The sequence below is a fragment of the Grampus griseus genome, assembly GCF_964374135.1.
Source record: "Grampus griseus genome assembly, chromosome: 2".
NCBI lineage: Eukaryota > Metazoa > Chordata > Mammalia > Artiodactyla > Delphinidae > Grampus > Grampus griseus.
The window spans coordinates 66,348,291-66,368,069 of record NC_139018.1 but is presented as its reverse complement, the minus strand read 5'-3'; the positions used below and the strand labels follow the sequence as shown (position 1 = coordinate 66,368,069).

The 19,779-nt window shown below is 35.5% G+C and overlaps 1 protein-coding gene across 4 annotated transcripts in view; it reads left to right on the top strand.

Moving 5' to 3' along the window:
- The window catches only part of ARHGAP5 (Rho GTPase activating protein 5), a 72,761-nt gene that overhangs the window by 17,478 nt on the left and 35,504 nt on the right, over nt 1–19,779 (top strand). For 3 of the 4 annotated variants that reach the window (XM_082648954.1, XM_082648953.1, XM_082648952.1), the window contains exon 3: nt 18,051–18,198. In XM_082648954.1, the coding sequence (XP_082505080.1) occupies nt 18,051–18,198 (148 nt within the window). The remainder of the gene's footprint in view (nt 1–18,050; nt 18,199–19,779) is intronic. The other variant, XM_082648955.1, reaches the window with a different exon arrangement.

Genomic DNA, 19,779 nt, shown 5'->3' with positions numbered 1-19,779 from the left:
GTTTTTCCCTTTTGATCTACCATTTTGCAATATTAATTTGATACATTGACATAGCTTGTTTTATTGTGCTTTGCTTTTTGCACTTCTCAGATACTGCATTTTTTACAAATTGAAGGTTTCTAGCAACCCTGCAACAAGCAAGTCTTCATCAGCACCATTTTTCCAATAGCATTTGCTTACTTCTTACTTGCTTCCATGTTACATTTTGGTAATTCTTGCAATATTCCAAACTTTTAGATTATTATATTTGTTACGGTGATCAGTGATCTTTGATGTTGCTGTTGCAAAAAGATTACAGCTCACTGTCGGCTCAGATGATGGTTAACGTTTTTTAGACTAGAAAACTATAGACAAAGATCTAGCAAGATTGATCAGATAAAAAGAGAAGGCATAAATCCTGAGAATGAAAAGGGGAATATAATTACAGATAGATCAGATTAATAAAATAGTAGAGAATACTATCAACAATTTTATGTCAACAAATTTGAAAGTTTAAACAAAGTTAAACTCCTTGACAAGAAAGCTTAGAATAATCCTGTAACTATTAAATAAATTATGAAGTAATAGTTACATCTTACCACAAAAATACCAGGCCCAGGTAATTTTACAGGAGACTTTTTAGGGAACAGATCATTCCAGTGTTCTACAAATCCAGAAAATAGAATAGGAGAATACATTCTTTAATTCATTATCTGAAGTTATCTATTCTTAATTCCAGAACCAGTCACAGGTAATATTAGAAAAGAAAATTTTAGTCCCATTTTACTTATGAGTGCACATGCAAAAATTCTAAATAAAGTTCAGGTCTACAGACCCTTAACTGCAATTTTGAAATCCAATAACCTCTGAAAACCAAAAGTTTGTTTAGAACTTGGCAGTGTAATCTGATTTACCCTGTTCTTGGTGGGAAAACCCGACTTGAACTAATGTGTGAGGCTACATATAAGCATTGTCTTATTTAGAGTGAATATCCATATAGTTCACTGCAAGTGTGTTAATGTATTTGAATACAGGTACTGACCCACAGTTTGTTGGGGTTGTTACCTAATACACGTTTTTTGTACTGTACAGTAGGGATGATGACTAAAATTTTCTGAATTCTAAAATATCTTACCCTAAGGGTTTTACATAGGGATTGTGAATGTATAATACCAAAAGAAAAAATCCAACAATATATATAAAAAGCACCTGATAAAATTTAATAAATGAGAAAGCTACTAAATTATGAACAGATGAGAACTTACTTGAGAAAAGGTATCTATAAATATGCAAACAAGTAAGCATCATCCTAATTAGGGAAATGGATTCCCTTTTCAACCAGGAACAAGACAGAATGTACACACCATCACCACTTCCAGTTGGTATTATACAGAGATCCTAGTTAAAGCAGTAAGATAAGAAAAAAAATTAAAAGGATGAGTATTGGAAAGGAAGAAACAAAATTGTCACTCTTGGCTGATGATATGATTGCCTATGTAAAAGCCAAAAGGGATCTACAGATAAATTATTAGTATTAATAAAAGAGCAAAACAGCTCCATATAAGATCAGTAATCGTCCGTTGCATCTCTATACATCAGCAGTAAACAACTAGAAAAAATAATCAGAGAAGACACCATTTTTAAAAGCATGGCAGATTATCAAGTACCTGGGAGTAATTGTAACATCATGTGCAAACCTCCGTGTGGAAAAGTATAAAACTTTATTGTAAGACATTAAAGAAGATCTAAGTAAATGGGGTCACTATTGCCTTCCTATCCATGAATATGGCTTATCACAAAGAAGTTATTGCTGTTCAGACTTATCTCTAGATTCAGTGTTGTTTCATTCAAAGTGTCAAAGATTTTTCAAGAAATTCTGCACTGATTCTAATACAAATATGGAAGAGTAAATAGTAAAACCAAGTATTTAATAGCCAGGACACTTCTGAAGAAGAAAGGCAGAGGTAGAGTGGTGATGATACATGTGCTTATTCTATCAGATAACGTAAAACTTTAGTATTTAAAATAATGTGTTATTGGCTCAGAGACAGGCACATTCACCAGTAAAACAGAACAAAGTGCTCCCAAATACACAGACCTCTGACTTGGAGCTGTCCTTCCAAGCCATGTGAGGCTGTTGAACACTTGAAATGTGGCTAATCTGAATTGGGATATACTGGTCTACAGGGTGAATAAAGGCTTCCCTGAGACTTGTCATTTTGTCAGATCTGATAGATGAATTGGACTTAAGTAGGGGAGTGGTTGGGTGGATGGAAGAATATTTAATGCTGAATGAATAGAATGTGCATATTCTTAAAGGAAGTCACTGTGGCTAGTCATTGATCTAAAGCCGTCGTTGGCAAACTTTCTGTAAAGAGCAAGATAATAAATATTTGAGACTTTGAAGGTAATACCTCCTGTATTATAATTGCTCAGATCTGCGGTAAAAAAAAGCAGGCATGGACAACATGTAAGTGAATGAGTATGGCTTCTTTTTATTTATTTATTTATTTTTGGCTGCGTTGGGTCTTTGTTGCTGCGTGCGGGCTTTTCTCTAGTTGTGAGCGAGGGCTTCTCTTGTTGCAGAGCACGGGCTCTAGGCACGCGGGCTCTAGAGCACAGGCTCAGTGGTTGTGGCACAGAGGCTTAGTTGCTCCTCAGGATGTGGGATCTTCCCAGGCCAGGGCACGAACCCATGTCCCCTGCATTTGCAGGTGGATTCTTAGCCGCTGCGCCACCAGGGAAGCCCAGTATGGCTATTTTTAAAAACAGGCAGCAGGGTGGATTGGTCCCCTAGGCCATAATTTGCTGATACCTGATCTATGGGAGAGAATAATACAAGGAGAGATTTGAGGCTAGGGACTAGATGCAGACCTTTTTAGCACTGTTAGGAATTTTTGTTATTTAGCCTAAGAGTATATTGAAATTAACAGAGTTAGTGGATCTGAAATCACTGGGTTTCTGTATGGAGTATGGGTTGAGTGATACAGAAGACCAGTAGGCATTTACAGTAGTCTAAGCGAATCATGATAAAAGCTTTGAATAGTTGGAGTGGGGAGGGAGAGTAGTTTCAATGGATAGAATGGGATGGATTTGAGAAATACTTAAAATACATAAGATTTGATAATGTATTGCATATGTGGGGGAAGAGTAAAGATGATGAAAGAGATAGGAAAGATATCGCCTTGGTTTCTAGCTTGTGCGGCTTAATCAGTGATGATGCTGTTCCTGACGTAGAGCATTGGAAATTTGCCAGGTTTGGAGTGGAGGGATGGAAATGAAAACTTTTAGAGTTCAAGTGGAGATATCAAATAGGCAGTTAGATATATAGGTCCTCAGAGAAGAGGTCTGAGTTGGAGATATGTATTTAGGAGACAATGAAGTAGAGATGGCAGTAGATGAAATGACCTAGGGAGTGAATACAGAGGAGTGCCTAACACAGCCTAGACCAATGTTGAATGGCCAAGGAGCAGAGAGGATCCTTAAAGGTAGGGAGAGTAAAAATAGACCACTTACCCTTTCTTAGCTCATTCCCTCACCTGTAAATTAGGACTGATAATGTTTCGCTTGGAATTGTGGTAGAAATTGGAACTGTGTGTCTCAAGTGCCTGACATACAGCAGTGTTCAATAAATGCTATTATAGTGTGCTTCAGGCCTGAAATATCTCAGTATACTCTGTCTGTATTTCAAAATAGTCCTTTGACCCATTTGCTGGATTAGTCTCCTGACTCATTTTTAAATTAAATACTCCTGTGATTTTTGATCCTGAATTTATGTACTTCTTCTTCTTCTTCTTTTTTTTTTTTTTCCTCTAAGAGAAAAGTTCATTCTTTTTACCTTCATTCTTTGATTCCAACATGGGAGCTGTAGTCTAGGAATATTTTCTCAGGTTCCTTGACATTGGAAGATTATAACTTTTGGGCATTAGTGGCATCTAAGGAAGGCTCAAAGATCTGTTTCTCTTAATGTGGGCTTTAGTTGTCATTCCTGCCAAGCAGAGAAGGCTTTATGCTTAATTATCTTTTGTTCTATACCCCAAAATGAGTTTAGTGTTAGTTGTGGGAACAAAACCTCTAAGATATTTCTTGATTTGCAAGGATTTTCTTAAGTCATAACCCGTTATAGACATAAATATTTCTATGTAAAGGAAATCTTGCAAAACAATACCTACTTTATAAGTTATTTTGATTTTCTAGTCTATTGCAGTGAAAAAAGGGGTGCTGGTTGTGACCTACTGAATTGACTTTAACTTAACAGGTGCTTGAAAAATAGTGCTTAAGAGAATGAACTGAATGAGAAAATTTGAGTTAATATTGATAAAATTGCCAGTTTTTAACATCCATTCAATGAGATATACTTGTGTTTTAACTAGTTTGTTTTTTCTTCAGTATCCATTTCAGTGCTGTCAGCTTGATTCAGATAGTAAATAGTAGAATACTTTGTGAATTTTGTGGTGCATTAGAATAAGCTGGTATTCTAATGATTTTTCTTTTTGAGCTTTTCTTTAAAATTGTTTTCCTGTCTTATTTCCAGGTCATGAATCTTTTCATCCTCTTATTTATATTAGCAACTACCAACTCCTATTTTACTCTCAAATGTTCCATCCAGTCCTTATTATTTTCTCTGTGTTTTATTGGTCCCTTCTTATTAAACCCCTCTATCAAATAGTATCTTAGAAGATTCTGCTGCTTTAGCCATTATACTAGGGTTTGGAGCCTGTTTAGGGAAGAATACCAAAATAGATATGTTTTCTTCAAAAAACTGAAGAGATATCTATATGTATATATTGAGTCGAAGATGTTAATTTAGTATTAGTAGATAGTGAACTGATACCAAGCTATTAATAGGGTAGATCCTTTAGAGTATAGTAAATCTTAAGTTTAGAATTATTTGACTTCTGACTTCTAGAACCTACAGTCTTTATTAAGTAAAATGCCTTTTGAAAACACTGTCAACCAGACAGTGGTGACCAGAATTTTCTCTTGATTTATAGATTGTTCATTCCAGATATAAAACTAATGAAGTGTATGAAAGTATGTCTGTGGTGAACTGCTGTTTGTCTGTATCAAAATGTATAAGTTGTAGGGTAAGTTTGCTTTTTATTTTTAGTGTATATCACTTAACCTCTTGACAGTCACTTAACTGACTGTCAGTGTTCACATCTGAGGTTCTTGGAAGAGTTATAATTAAGGCTAAATAAAAATTGGATGGGGCTTCCCTGGTGGCACAGTGGTTGAGAGTCCGCCTGCCGATGCAGGGGACACGGGTTCGTGCCTGGTCTGGGAAAATCCCACATGCCGCGGAGCGGCTGGGCCCGTGAGCCATGGCCGCTGAGCCTGCGCGTCCGGAGCCTGTGCTCCGCAACGGGAGAGGCCACAACAGTGAGAGGCCCGCGTACCGCAAAAAAAAAAAAAAAAAAAAATTGGATGATTAAAGAGCTTACTGTAGGAAGAGCAATACTTACAGATCAGATACAGATAGAGTAGTTTGCACTTTGTTTAATGAGCTAAGTCATTTAACAAAGTCTTGAACTGCTCGACAGTTTCAGGTTTTCTATTTTTCACCTATTTTTTGGGGAGTACCTTGGTTAGATTTCTGGGCAGTTGATAATAGGGTGCCCATTATATATGTTATTACTTTGCAGACACTTCCTTAGGGGAGAGAGTGAGGGTCACTTTTATAAAGGAAGTATGATCAGAAGAATGAGAAAATTGCTTTCCCAGATTCCTCAGCCAGCATCTTTTCCAGCCTCATTGCCATGAGTTGGGTCTTATATCCATTCCTGACCAGTAAAGTCTGGCCAGAGGTGGAGAATTATGCTATTGAACGTAGGCCTGAGCCTTTAGAGCTCTTGGCGAGGTTGGCTTCCCCCAAATTAGGGTAATTTCTAAGGGATGAAAATTGCAGTGTCTAATGCAGGCTAGATTTATATGTTGTTTATAGTTGATCTCCATGGCCTAGCATAGTATGTTGTACTATGATCAGTTTGAAGTCAGTAGGAGTATATAGGTTTGTTTTTGTAGTGGTAATGAAAGAACGATTTATGGGTTTTTAAAAATAATTACATTTATTTTGACTCAAGGAAACTGCTGTTTTATTCAACAAGCATCTTACTGAATGCCTTCTATGCCTGAACACTGTCCAAAGCTAAGGATACAGGGATGACTTGGTCATGGGCTCTGCTCTCAGGCATTCAGTCTAGTACATTTGATTTTGGTGAAAATTAAACATTTTATATTTTCATCAAGGTTAGTAAAACTTCTGGTTCTTTCATATCTCTCATTTCATTTGGAAAGCATTTATTTAGAAGTCTTAGTAACGATTTTTATTGCTTTCATATTGGCTAAATATGTTCTACATCTGACTGATTAGTTCTAAGGTGTTTCTGAAATTTCTCATAAAGTTAAAATTGGTTTCTTTAGTAGCATTTCTGGTGCTGGTGACATCAATTTATGGTATGATATAAGTGTGGATATATAATGTGAATATTTCTGCCTACATTTCACTATTTGCTGTTTCTTTGAATTTGTTCTGTGCTGTTGGGTTGACCATGATCTGTTACTCTTCAAATTCAGAATGAAATGTAACGAGATGGTTAGTTTTTAAAGTATATTTTGACTGATGTGTTCTAATAAGACTCAGTTTAAATGATTGTGTCAGTGGTATGCTTGTTTTCACTAATTTAAAAGCAGATGTAAATGTCTTCAGTGTGGCTTTCTATTCAAACTTTGTGTTTTTACTTAGTTTTCATAACAGCATGTTGAATGTTTAGCAAAAACTGGCATAGCACAAATTACTGAAATTACTCTTTTGCAGCACATTCATTATATTAATTGTTAGACTATATTTAGTTAATATATAAAGGAGGCACTTTACCTCTATAACATAGACTACTGTGTTCTTAGTATAATTTTATATCAATGGACAATTGCTACTATTCCAAGACTTATAAGTGAGTTTATAGGGTTGTCAGTTTTATGTGCTCCAAAAATTTATATACTACAAATCATCCCACTCAAACCTAGAAGAGTTATTTCCACAGTAGGTATAGTTTTATGATTTTCAGCTCTGTAATGTTTTCTTGTCATCTCAGCTGATGCGTTGAAAGAGTCCTCAATAGGGCTTAATCTATGACTGTGTTAAGAGAAACCTCAGCGGAAGCAGGACTGCTTTTTAAAAGTAGTAATATCTGATGTTTACAGTTCTTACAACAGAATATAAGGGTGTGACAAAAGAGATCTTGAGTTAGTATCTAACTTTGTCCATATAAAGGTACACCTTGCATATGTTTGTGTATGTGTGTGTAGTTGTTTTGAGCTTTTTGGAAATTGTTCTTAGCCTTTGAAAATCTGAGGAAAGGTTTGGATATTTTAACTGGAAAAATGCACGTTCACAAAATTTTAGTGGCATTTTAAGGGTGTCATATATACTTTCTAAAGTATATATGGACTCTAGAACCTCTGTTGATGTAAGAGAAGAGAAGAACGCACTTGAATTTGTCTCGTTCTTTACTGATGCTCTGATTTGCAATCTTCAGAGTGACAGAAAGAACCTAACAGATGACATGGGAAGCAAAGGGAGAAGTAATGGTTTTAAGAATGAAATGCTGGGTATAATATAAAACTTATTTTGATTTGAATACACTTGAAAAAATATTTTTAGGGAAGTTGGGAAGAAATCACTCATCGTTAACTTGAATAGCTAGATGTTTTGCTAGGACCCTCTCCAGGTGACTCCAGGTCTAATTTTTTGTTAGTAAAATTGTTAATGGCATTAATAAAATGCCTGCCAGGTAGATAATATATGTTGAAATGCTTTATAGGAAGGTGTCATCTTAGAGATGAATCAGTGCAAGAACCAGTTTGTCTGATACATGTATACAAGAACCCAGACCACATTTATTTGCCCTCAGTTATTTTCTCTTCCCTCTTTTCACCTAGTGTTAGGTTAAAGGGTCTGAAAGAGCATTCACAACATCCAGCACCTAACAGCTTTTAGAGAATTAAAAAAAAAAAAAAAAAAGGATTAAGTAGACCTTCATGGAGTACTGACTCTAAAGACTTCTTTTTTATGTTGATGTGTTATGCTATGCTGTAATACTTATTCTTCCCACATAAAGTAATCACTTTCTAGTAGTTTTATTGCTTTGTAGTTTAATAAGTTTTGTTTTTCTTACTACATTGTAAGCTTTTTGAAGGCAGTTATGATCATCATTCATCTTTGTGTACCGTACAGTAGTGATTCTCTATCTTGAATTATGTATTGACTTTTTTTTTTTAAAGTTAAAGTCTCAGACTTCCCAGGGCTATATCTGTAGCCATCTCCCAAACTTGAGTTCTTAGTCCTTGATTTTATTAGCCTAGCGCAATGGTTCTCAACCAGGGTCAATTTTGACCTGCAGGGAGCATCTGGCAATACCTGGAGACATTTTTGGCTGTCACAACTCAGGTGGGGAATTGCTACTGGTATCTGTTGGATTGAGGCCAAGGATGCTGCTAAACACCCTGCAATTCAAAATGTCAATAATACTGAAGTTGAGAAACCCTGTGTAGCCAAATGTGGTCTTTAATGAAATTCCTGTGAGATTCTAGAAGTCAGTCATACAAGGCTTGTTTGTACTTGCTCATTAGGAAAGGCAGGTTTTTCCTCACAGGTCATAGATATTTCTTCCCTATCCTCACCATGATTGGGTAAGGATGTATTTTCAGGAAGGAGTTACTGTGGGTCAAAGCTACATGCTCTTGCTATTTAACTTGTCTGATCTTTATTCTGCTGTGAAACATGTTGTTTCCATTTCATTGTCACAGTCTTAGTTGAGGTTATCATAAATTCTTACTTGGATTATTGCAATGACCTTTTTTTTAAAAAAATCTTTTTAATTTGAGGTAATTGTAGATGGACATACCATTGTAAGAAATAATGCAGAAAGATTCCATGGACCCTTTGCCCAGTTTCCCGCAAAGGTAACATCTTGCAAAACTAGTAAAATATCACAAACAGGGTATTGACATTAATGTGACCCGCAGATACTTTAGATTCCCCCAGGTTTGCTTGTACTTGTGACTGTGTGCACGCATGTGTGTGTGTGTGTGTGTACTCTATGCAGATTTTCACACGTGTAGCTTTGTGTATCCTATCCTGCACAGTACCTAGCATGATGTTATTATGCACATGGTAAATGCTCAGTTCTTACACACTGTTGAAAGTACATTACCTTATATCCAAATGAATTCACATAGAGTTGGCTATTTAATCCTTCTTGTAGTTTTATGATAAGAATCATTATTTTGTATGAATCCTGATTTTATTAGGTTCAGATGCTTAAGCTTAGATACATCTATATAATGACTCCCGTAGTAAAAAAAAAAATTAGGTATAATGAAACTGTTTGCATAACTGGTAAATAAACTAACAGTATTTCGTATGTTTATTAACAGAAATCTTATATGGTAAAGGCTTTCTCTGGTTCTTGTTTATAATTTTGTTTGCTGCTATTAGTGTTGACTGAGCACCCACCATGTGCCAAGTTATAGGTACTAAAAAGGAAAAGTGGACAGTTTCTAGAGTATTTTGGAAGTCATACCAACAGGGCTTCTTATGCATTCACTGTGGAGAGTAAGGGAAAATCAAAGCTGATTCATAAATTTATGGTTTAAGCAACTGGGTAGATTTAGATTTACTGAGATAGTGAAGAAGGTTAAGGATGAAAGGTTTCAGACCAGAGAGACTCAAGACATCTGTTTTGTGCTTTTTATATTATGTTTAAAATATCTATGTTGACATCCCAGTGGAAGTATAAAAGTTAGATTATGAATCTGGTATTCAGAGGAAGACTTACCAGGTTATAAAAGGATTGAAAGTTATGAGTTTAGATAAATTCACGTAAGGACAGAGAATAGCTAGAGAAGAAGGGAGGGGCTCAGAAGTGAGTTTGGGTAGACCAGGAAGACTTGTTGGCAGGTGAAACTGATCCCACTACTGGGCATATACCCTGAGAAAACCATAATTCAAAAAGAGTCATGTACCACAACGTTTATTGCAGCTCTATTTTCAATAGCCAGGACATGGAAGCAACCTAAGTATCCATTGACACATGAATGAATAAAGAAGATGTGGCACATATATATGATGGAATATTACTCAGCCATAAAAAGAAATGAAATTGGGTTATTTGTAGTGAGGTGGATGGACTAGTAACTGTCATACAGAGTGAAGTAAGCCAGAAAGAGAAAAACAGATACCGTATGCTAACACATATATATGGAATCTTTAAAAAAAAAAAGGGGGGGTTATGCAGAACCTAGGGGCAGGATGACAGGAATAAAGATGCAGACATAGAGAATGGACTTGAGGACACGGGGAGGGGGAAGGGTAAGCTGGGATGAAGTGAGAGAGTGGCATGGACTTATATATACTACCAGATGTAAAATAGATAGTTAGTGGGAAGGAGCCGCATAGCACAGGGAGATCAGCTCCGTTCTTTGTGACCATCTAGAGGGGTGGGATAGGGAGGATGGGAGGGAGACACAAGAGGGAGGAGATATGGGGATATATATATATATGTATAGCTGATTCACTTTGTTACAAAGCAAACTAACACACCATTGTAAAGCAATTATACTCCAATGAAGATGTTAAAAAAAAAGAAAGAAAGAAAGAAAGAAAAATGAATCCCTGGTGAGAAAAGAGGAAAAACTGGTTAAGAGTAGTGACATGGGAGCCAAGAGAGCAAGTGTTTAAGGAGGAAGTGATCAAGAAAGAATGTTGCTGAGAGCTCAAGAGGAATGAAAAGTTTCTTTTTGATTTGATAGTGTGGAAGTATCTGATCTTGACAAGCAGTTTAGTGGAATGGGAGAGAAAGCCAGATGGAAGCAAGGTGAAGAATGAATGGGATGTGAAAAGTAGAGATAGATGTAGATGACACCTTCAAGAAGTGTTTCTATGAAAGGGAGCAAGATTTGGGTCAGTAGCTAGAGTTCAATATGGGATCAAAAGAGGGTTTTGTTTTCATGTTTGTTTTTAAAGATGAGAGATATTATATTTGTATATTCATAAGAATGACCCAGGAGAGGGACAGGTTGATGCTATGAAAGAAGAGGCGAGGGGATATTGGCTTGTATGAACAGGGGATACTACAGAAGGAAAACATGAATCAGGGTAGAGATACATAGGTGGGTTGGTTGTAGGTATAAATGAAGAAAAGGGAATTCCTATGTGTCTTTTCCAATGAAATGTGAGTTGAGGACATTAGGAAGAGAGAGGGTAGGTAGTACTTGTAGTTACATGAGTTTCTTTAATTGTACAACTTCTCAGAATTTTTTAGCATGCTGTGATATGTTGAGAATCTCTTGAGTGGGACAGAGTATATAGGGCAGGACCAGAGAAAACTCAAATTGGAAGCCATTGGGGAGAAATTTGATTTCCTATTTCTTTCCATTTTGAAAAGAAGATTAAAGTTTATATATCATAGACATAAATTTTTTAATTAATCTGTTTTTGGCTGTGTTGGGTCTTCGTTGCTGCGTGCAGGCTTTCTCTAGTTGTGGCAAGCGGGGACTACTCTTCGTTGTGGTGCGTGGGCTTCTCATTGTGGTGGCTTCTCTTGTTGCGGAGCATGGGCTCTAAGCACACGAGCTTCAGTAGCTATGGCACGCAGTCTCAGTAGTTGTAGCTTGTGGGCTCCAGAGCGCAGGCTCAGTAGTTGTGGTGCATGGGCTTAGTTGCTCCACGTCATGTGGGATCTTCCCGGACCAGGGCTTGAACCCATGTCCCCTGCATTGGCAGGTGGATTCTTAACCACTGTGCCACCAGGGAAGTCCCTCATAGACACAATTTTTTAAATCTTGGTTTTTTTCTGGTTACACAAGTGATCTTTATCTTTTCAAAAAGTACTTCCTTTACAAAAGGAAATGTACAATTTACAGTGAAAATTCTGTATAACCTCCTCCCAGTCTTTTCTTTCTCTTTCCTTCTATACCCTGCTCTAAATTTAAGGGTATCGTCAATAGTTTGGTATTTGTTTTTTAATTTTTGCTATAATATTAACATAAATGATTTATTTTGATGGAATGGAATTATACTATTTATCCTGTTCTTAAACTGTAGCATATATCAGTATATGTAAATCTGTTAAAATCAACCTTCTTAATTCGTCTTTATTATCATTAATTTTGGTGTACTAGATCTTGAAAAGGACTAAAGGAGATCATTTAAAATTTCTTATTTTGTTTCCATAGAGGTACATATTTCTGCTATACTTTGTTTCTGCTACTTGGTGGATTGAATTCTAGATAATTGTAAGTGAGTCTCTTTTGTATAGTTCAAAGCTTTTTGCTTTGAAGACAGCTGCAATGTTAACCTTGCTCTTGTAAAAACAAAAAAAATCATTACTTTCTCCATCATTTTGTTTTCAGTTTTTAGGAGTCTGTTTAAATGGCATGTGGTTAGTCACGTTTAGTTTTTTGTGTTTTTTTAAATGAATTTATTTGTTTATTTGTTTGTTTGTTTTTGGCTGCATTGGATTTTCGATGCTGCGCAAGGGCTTTCTCTAGTTGTGGCAGGTGGGGGCTCCTCTTTGTTGTGGTGCGCAAGCTTCTCATTGCGGTGGCTTCTCTTGTTGCGGAGCACAGGCTCTAGGCGCATGGGCTTCAGTAGTTGTGGCACACGGGCTTACTTGGTCTGTGGCATTTGGGACCTTCCCGGACCAGGGCTCGAACCCGTGGCCCCTGCATTGGCAGGCAGATTCTTAATGACTGTGCCACCAGGGAGGTTCTCCTGTTTAGTTTTGTACCAAGTCTGAGAGTCTTTTATAGCTGATCTGATCTTAATCCATTTACATTTACTTTTTAATTTGCTTTTTTCTTGTTATCTATTTTTATTCTTCATCAGCAAAAAAAGAGAGAGAAATAAAGGAACTAATAGTTATTCTTTTTCAGATTCTTTTCCCTTGTAGATTATTACAAAACATTGAGTATAGTTCCCTGTGCTATACAGTAGGTCCTTGTTGGTTATCTATTTTATATATAGTAGTGTGTATATGTTGATCCCAAGCTCCTAATTTATCCCTCCATGCCCTGTCTCCGCCCGATGATGTTTCATTATGTGTTTAGGATTTCTAGGGCAGTTCGAGAGTGCTATAATTTAAATATTAACTATTACATATTTGAGAACTTAAAAAAAGCTGTAGTTGCTTGTTACACACATTTGGATGACATACTGGCTAAATAAAGAATCTTTGACAAATCTTTTTCCCATGAATATTCACATAGAAGAGTTTTCTGACTTCCCAAGTTTTCGTGAGAACTTTGAGGCTAGCCTGATATTTTCCCTCCTTTGTTGGTCATTGGTTTCTTCTGCCTAGATGCTTTTAAGATTTTTGAAGCTTACTGAGTTCAGCAGCATATGTCTGTAACTTGATGGTTTACTCCTATTTGTGGTGAGATCATTCAATCTACAAATTAAATTCATTATTTCAGAAGAGACCTCGACTATCTTTGTACTTTTCTCTTTCTCACAAGCAGAATTCCAGAGCATTGGAGTATGTTAATGAACAAAGCAGATAAAAATCCGTGCCCTTGTGTGGAGCTTAAATTGTAGCAGGCGTACACCAAAATAATAATGATGATGATGATGATATATGAGAAAATTTATATAGTGTTGTGGGTAGGAAAAGCAGTGTAAGAGGGATTAGAAGTACTGGGCAGTAGTTAGAGAAAGACAGGCCATAGATCACAATTTTTAATAGTCCATGTAGGCCTTATTGAGAGGGTAAAGGGAACAGCCAATGCAAAAGTCCTAAGTTAGGAGCATGTGTCACATGCTAAAAAAGCAAGTAAGCTGTGTAACTTACTTGCACAAGGAAGTAAGGAAAGGGAGTAAAATGATGGAGAAAGTAGAGGAAAATGAGGTAAGAATATATAGAAGCCGAGTTCAAAGCATACTAGATTATATATGGCCTTGAAGGCTGTTATTTGTGGGTCACTATCATTCTGGGTGCTTTATTGAGAACGGTATGTGGAGAATGGTGGTAGAAGCAGGGAGGATTGATTGAGCAGTCAATGCAGTAATCTACATATGTGAAATGGTGATAGCTGTATGGACCAGGGAATTAGCAGTGAAGATGGTTAAGATCTCATAGATTTGGAAGTAAGGTGTGAGAAAATAAGAGGGATCAAAAATGACTCCAAGATTTTAGCCTGGCAGCTGAAAGGATGGAATTGCCAGCAACTGAGATGTAGAAGGCTGAAGATGGAGCTCATTTTAAGGAAATCATCAGGAGTTCAGTTTTGCGTGTTAAGAAAGAAATATCTCTTAGACATTCAAGTGAAGAGTCAGGTAGAAGGTTTCAAATGAATCTGGAGTTCAGGAGAAAGAGCTGAGCTGGCAGTATTAATTTGGGTTAGCAGCATATGGATGACATTACCAAGAGGGTGATTATAGATATTGAGAAAAAAAGGCAGAGACTGAGGCCTGGGGTATTCACAGTATTACAAGGTTGCCGAGGAGGGACAAGCTAAGGAGACTAATAAGGGGAGAACAAGTGAGATAATAGAGGTCGTCTCCTGAAGTCCACTAAAGAGAGTGACTGCTGAAAAGTTGAGTAAGATGAGAGCTGAGAACTGACTATTGCAAAACAGTCATTTGTGAACTTAATAAGAGCAGATTTAGTGGAGTGATGAGAGTGATAAACTAATATAAGTACATATAAGAGGGAATGGAAGGAGGGGAATTGGAGACAACTAGTATAGATGATTTATATAGAGTTTGTTCTATAAAAGGAAGTAGAATTCTGGAGCAGTAGCTAGCAGAGAGAAGAAGATTAAGACTTCTTTTAAGAATGGGAGCAAAAGTATTTTTTGGCACGTGTCAAAGAAATGATACAGTAGAAAAGAGAACTCTGATGATCTTTTCCACTTTATTCTGATCTTTTCAATCATATTGGGTCTTTTACTAAAGAGGTATTCATTTCTTTAATGGATTTTTTTCTTCACTATCTTTACATTTTGCCTCTGGTTGTCTCATTTCTTCTTTAATCTTTTATTTCAAGAATCCCATAATAAATTTAAGAGAATAGAGAAGTCCAAAATTTCTTGTTTCCTGGATTTATTCTTTGAAAGCCTCCTCAACTGTTTTTTGCTACTTAAGTTTTCTACAGTTTGTTGGTTACATATGAAGCAATTGAGGTATTGTTTTTTTCAGTGTTATTGATTGTATCGACAGTATTTATTGAATATTTGAGGATGTTGCTTAGATGCTCTCCTTTGTTGTGTTGCTGATATTGCTGAAGTTGAAGAGCAGATTCTGTAAAGAGCTATTTATATGCCTTTTCCTGGTCCTGTTTACTTATACTAATGATAGTTTTTAATATCCACTGGACACTTAACTGATAACATTGTTTATATTATTTGTGAAATACAATGTTTATTTTACTGGATATGCTTTTGCAGACATGAGATTTGCCTAAGTGGCCAGGGAGAAAAGACCTTGGGTATTTGCATTTAAGCAGAAATTAAGATTTGTATGAATGTAGTAATGAATCAAAAGTTGGATTATCATAAATCAGATCCTGTTTTCCTGCTGGCATAATTATTTATTGGGACCTGCCATTTCTGACTATTGGTTCATCAAAAGCTATAGATATAAATGACCAAATAACCATACGCCTCATGTTTTTCTTGCATTTCAGAGAACCTTGATGGGATTTTATAGCAGTTGTAATCATCTAGCCTTAGTTTAATTTATGAAATAGATTTTAAATTATGTAAGTTAATTTGAATTGGTATAAATTTGTAGCTATAGATTAGCAACTCTTAACTAAGGGTTGTATGTTAGAATAATGTATAGTTTTTCAAAATTCACATTTCTAAAGAACTCCCTGAAGTGATTCTTATGCTTAAGAACCATCACTTATAGAAAAAAAAGTTATATATGTTTTTATTCATCATAAAAGCTAATATAGGAATGTCTAATTCAAAACTATTTTCCTACATAGAGTTTTCTTTTGCACCACTGTAAATTAGTAGAAAAATTGGTAAAGTCACGTAAGCTTTTTACGCTTTTTTTCCCCATATATGTGAACTATAACTTGACTGTCAGGGCAGTTGTATGTTAGTAAGTTATCCCTTTATACTTTGCCAGAAATTCCACGCTATAAGCCACTTAGCATTTCATTGCCTCAGATTACTGGTGTAATCTGATCTTGGAGTAACTGCAGAATTAAATAACTTGCCCTTGTAACTTTATGGACTTTGAGGGATGGATATTCCCTGAGCATAAGCCAGAGAAATCTACCCCCAATTTTAGTGAAGTATTCAGAGTTTAGTTTGGTTCCTAAAGGGTAATATGAAAAGAGAATTTCTTAAGAGTTGATTGGAACAGTTAGGACTAGCTAGCTTACTTTTCTTACAACTTTGTTTTTTAGGTGTCATTGCAGATTAAGATCTTTTATTCCTGTTTCATGGCTCTTGCCATAGGTTAGGCATTGCTGTTTTCATTAACTTGCTTAAGTGTAATCTTTTTCACCACTGTATTATCTCTCTAAACAAAAACATCCATCTTTGCCTCAGTTTTCACTTTTGTAATCAAATGGTGCAGCTAATAGTTTGCAGGCTGGAAAGCACCTTAGTGCTCCTGAGAAAGAAGAGGACCCAGTCGCTGTATCCCTACCTCAGCTTTGAAATAACAATCTCTTCATTTCTACTTTCTTGCACATTGTTCTGTTTTGGTGGTGGTGGTAGTGGAAGGATTGTTTAAGGAGTAAGGAAGGATCCACACTACTTGACTTGGTGGGCTAGGTCTTGAGCCATACCAAGTATTCCAATGCTTTGTTGGTAACATTTCAGACAACTAGTTATGTTGTATGTAATCTGTACCTACCAGAGTTTATGTAATCTGTATCATCAGAGTGATAATATATGAAGACTTAGAAGTTGGATTTCATGAGATCTGGAAGTTTGATAGGTAGAGCAGCCTGAAATTGAAATGAAGAAAGGACTTGATTGATTATGCAGGGTATCAGTTGCATAACTTGGAACTTGGAAGAACACATTGAAAGATCAGTCCATCCAAAGGAGAGACTCCTCCGGAAATTAAAATGAGGACTGTTGCTTTAAGCATTGAAAGCTCTGCCTGTGTTCCCTCCCCTGCCCCCACACACACTTTTCTGATTAGAAATGGTATGTTTTTATGTGATTTGTAAGTCAGTAACAATACTTACGACAAATATAAATACACCCTACTTAAGGAAGAGTGACTCAGAATCTCCTTAAGGGTTGAATTCCAGGCAGTATTTCCTTAGGTTTTTGAAATGTTCGCTCCCTGGTTAAGAACCCATTTTCTCCCAATGCAATATTGAAATTAAACTTTGAAAATTCTTACGTAATTTTGTTTATTATTGTGAAAATGTTTTGTCCATTACTTATAAAAATTATCTTTTTGGGAGTGCTTAATAAAACATTTTTAATAGACTAAATTAACATCTCCTTTCCCACTAGGATGTTATTTTCTTTTATAAAAATTATCTTAATATTTAAGAAATAGCGTCAATAGATAGGAAGAAAATGGGGAAATGATGGGGTTAAAACTCATGGAGTTGAATAGCTTCATTGTATAATCAATAATTAAAGCTATGTTATATTCTTACTAATATAGCTATGCACAAAAATCTCACTTGGAACTTCCCCAAAGACCAAATAACAAATGCACCAATCAACAGACCACACTGAAACTGTGAATTGAGCATTGCTTACTCCTAGTTTCTCCTTTTCACTTGGCATTGAAAAATGATCTTTTCTAATTTCCCTACCTGTCCAGTTTTCTATTATTTTACAAAGGAAAAAGTTTCTTCTATTCAGCCATTTTTTTGTCTGTTCACTTTTGTCTCTTTCTCTTGGTCACGTTGCTGCTTCTAGCAGAATTTTTTTAATGAACCCGGTATTGATGGACATTTAGGTTGGATATGGCTTTTAAATATATCTTTTGATACAAAATGTTTATTTACATTGCTTAATACTAATGTTTTTCTGAAAGAAATTAATTTTAATAGTTTTAACTTGAATATGTTTTTTTATAGCAGAAAAAGAAAACTAAGAACTTCAATCCACCAACACGTAGAAATTGGGAAAGTAATTACTTTGGGATGCCCCTCCAGGATCTGGTTACAGCTGAGAAGCCCATACCACTATTTGTTGAAAAATGTGTGGAATTTATTGAAGATACAGGTAGGATAGAAGTATCATTGCAAGAGGTTTGATATAAAATTTCACTTTTGCTACACCAATAGTTTGTCAAATGTTCCTGATTCAAGCTAAAATTTGAAAGAGATGTATCGTTCTCATTAGGATTGATTATCTTGAGTATTAATTCTAGATGTAACCATCTGATATTTGAAAGCAGTTTTGTCGTTAGCCAGTCATGCTTTTGTTGTACTTCTCTTTATTAAATGGCTAAGTCAAATACTAAAATGTTAAACTTACCTTTTTCTGGAATTTAGAATAACTCAGTTATTAAATTATGCTACTGTTTAATCATAGTTATGATTTAAATCAGTAATTTGAATGTTTGCAACATTTTAAGTCTAATACTATTTTTAACTCATTTTACACACGAATTTTTCTTTTAAAAATTCATAGCAATATTTGTGAATGTGCAAGAGGTAGCTTGTGATGTTACTATTTATTCAGCCCCACTAGCTTAATATGGTTTGTATGGTTTGAGTTGTATTTGTAAGGAGTGTGTAGATATCCTCACTGTTTTAAAAACAAGCCTGCTCTTACGTTTACTTTGTCTGATGAAACTATTCAGAAAGTAGTCAGAGTTGGGTTATAAAGGCAGAATATTATGTTTATGTGCATTTAAAATGAATACAAGTTAACCATGAAACTTCAGTGATTTGAATAGACTCCAAAATGTAATGGTTTGAAAACGTGAGCTAATTTCATTTTAGCTTTATTTATTCTTAATGACCTCTTTTGATAAACAACTATTCTTTAAAGAATAAACAAGCTAGGATGCCCATGTCCTATCTAAAAAATCAAGCTCATTTTTACTTAGGTGTATGTACGCCATACCATTTAATCTTGACTGTCAGCTAAGTTCTATATGTACATATTAGGTTGTCCGGTGAGAAGTGCTAACTTTCAGTTTTAATAACGATTGGAATATGGGGCAATACCTGTTATCCACTGGTATTAGAGTTGAAATAGCCTATCTTCTCCCTTAAGTTAATAAATTTTAATTTATAGAGCCTGTATTTGTATATGCCTTTAATCATTTGTTTTTTCCTTCAACAGAAGTATTAGGCAAATTTCTTTATGTATTTCTGTCCATCTTTAGCATAGTAGAAATGCAGAAGTTCTTATAATATTAGCTATCTGCTTTGAGGTAAAAGAAATCTCATTTTCTCTAGTAATATAATTAGGCCTTGTGGATATGACTGAGCAATTCAAAAAGACTTTTCTTCAGTGATTAGAAAATAATAAAGTAATAATGGATTGCATTTTGTACATTTATTTTTATAATTAAAAAGTCCCACTTCTTGAATATTTTCATGGTAGTTGAGTGATTTGGCTTGAGGAAAATAAATTCCAAGTGTAAGATAAAATGAAAATTCTAGTTCAATTCTTAGCAACATTTGAATTAGTTCAGTCAACTGGCAGGTAATTTATATATTTAAGTGCTTTGTTAGAAGTATACTTAGTTAGGTACCATGAAACCATAAGAATACTTATATAAAGATTAAAGCTAGTTCTTTTGTTGATGTAGTAGTATGTATTATTTTGTTACTGATTAATGCTAATCCA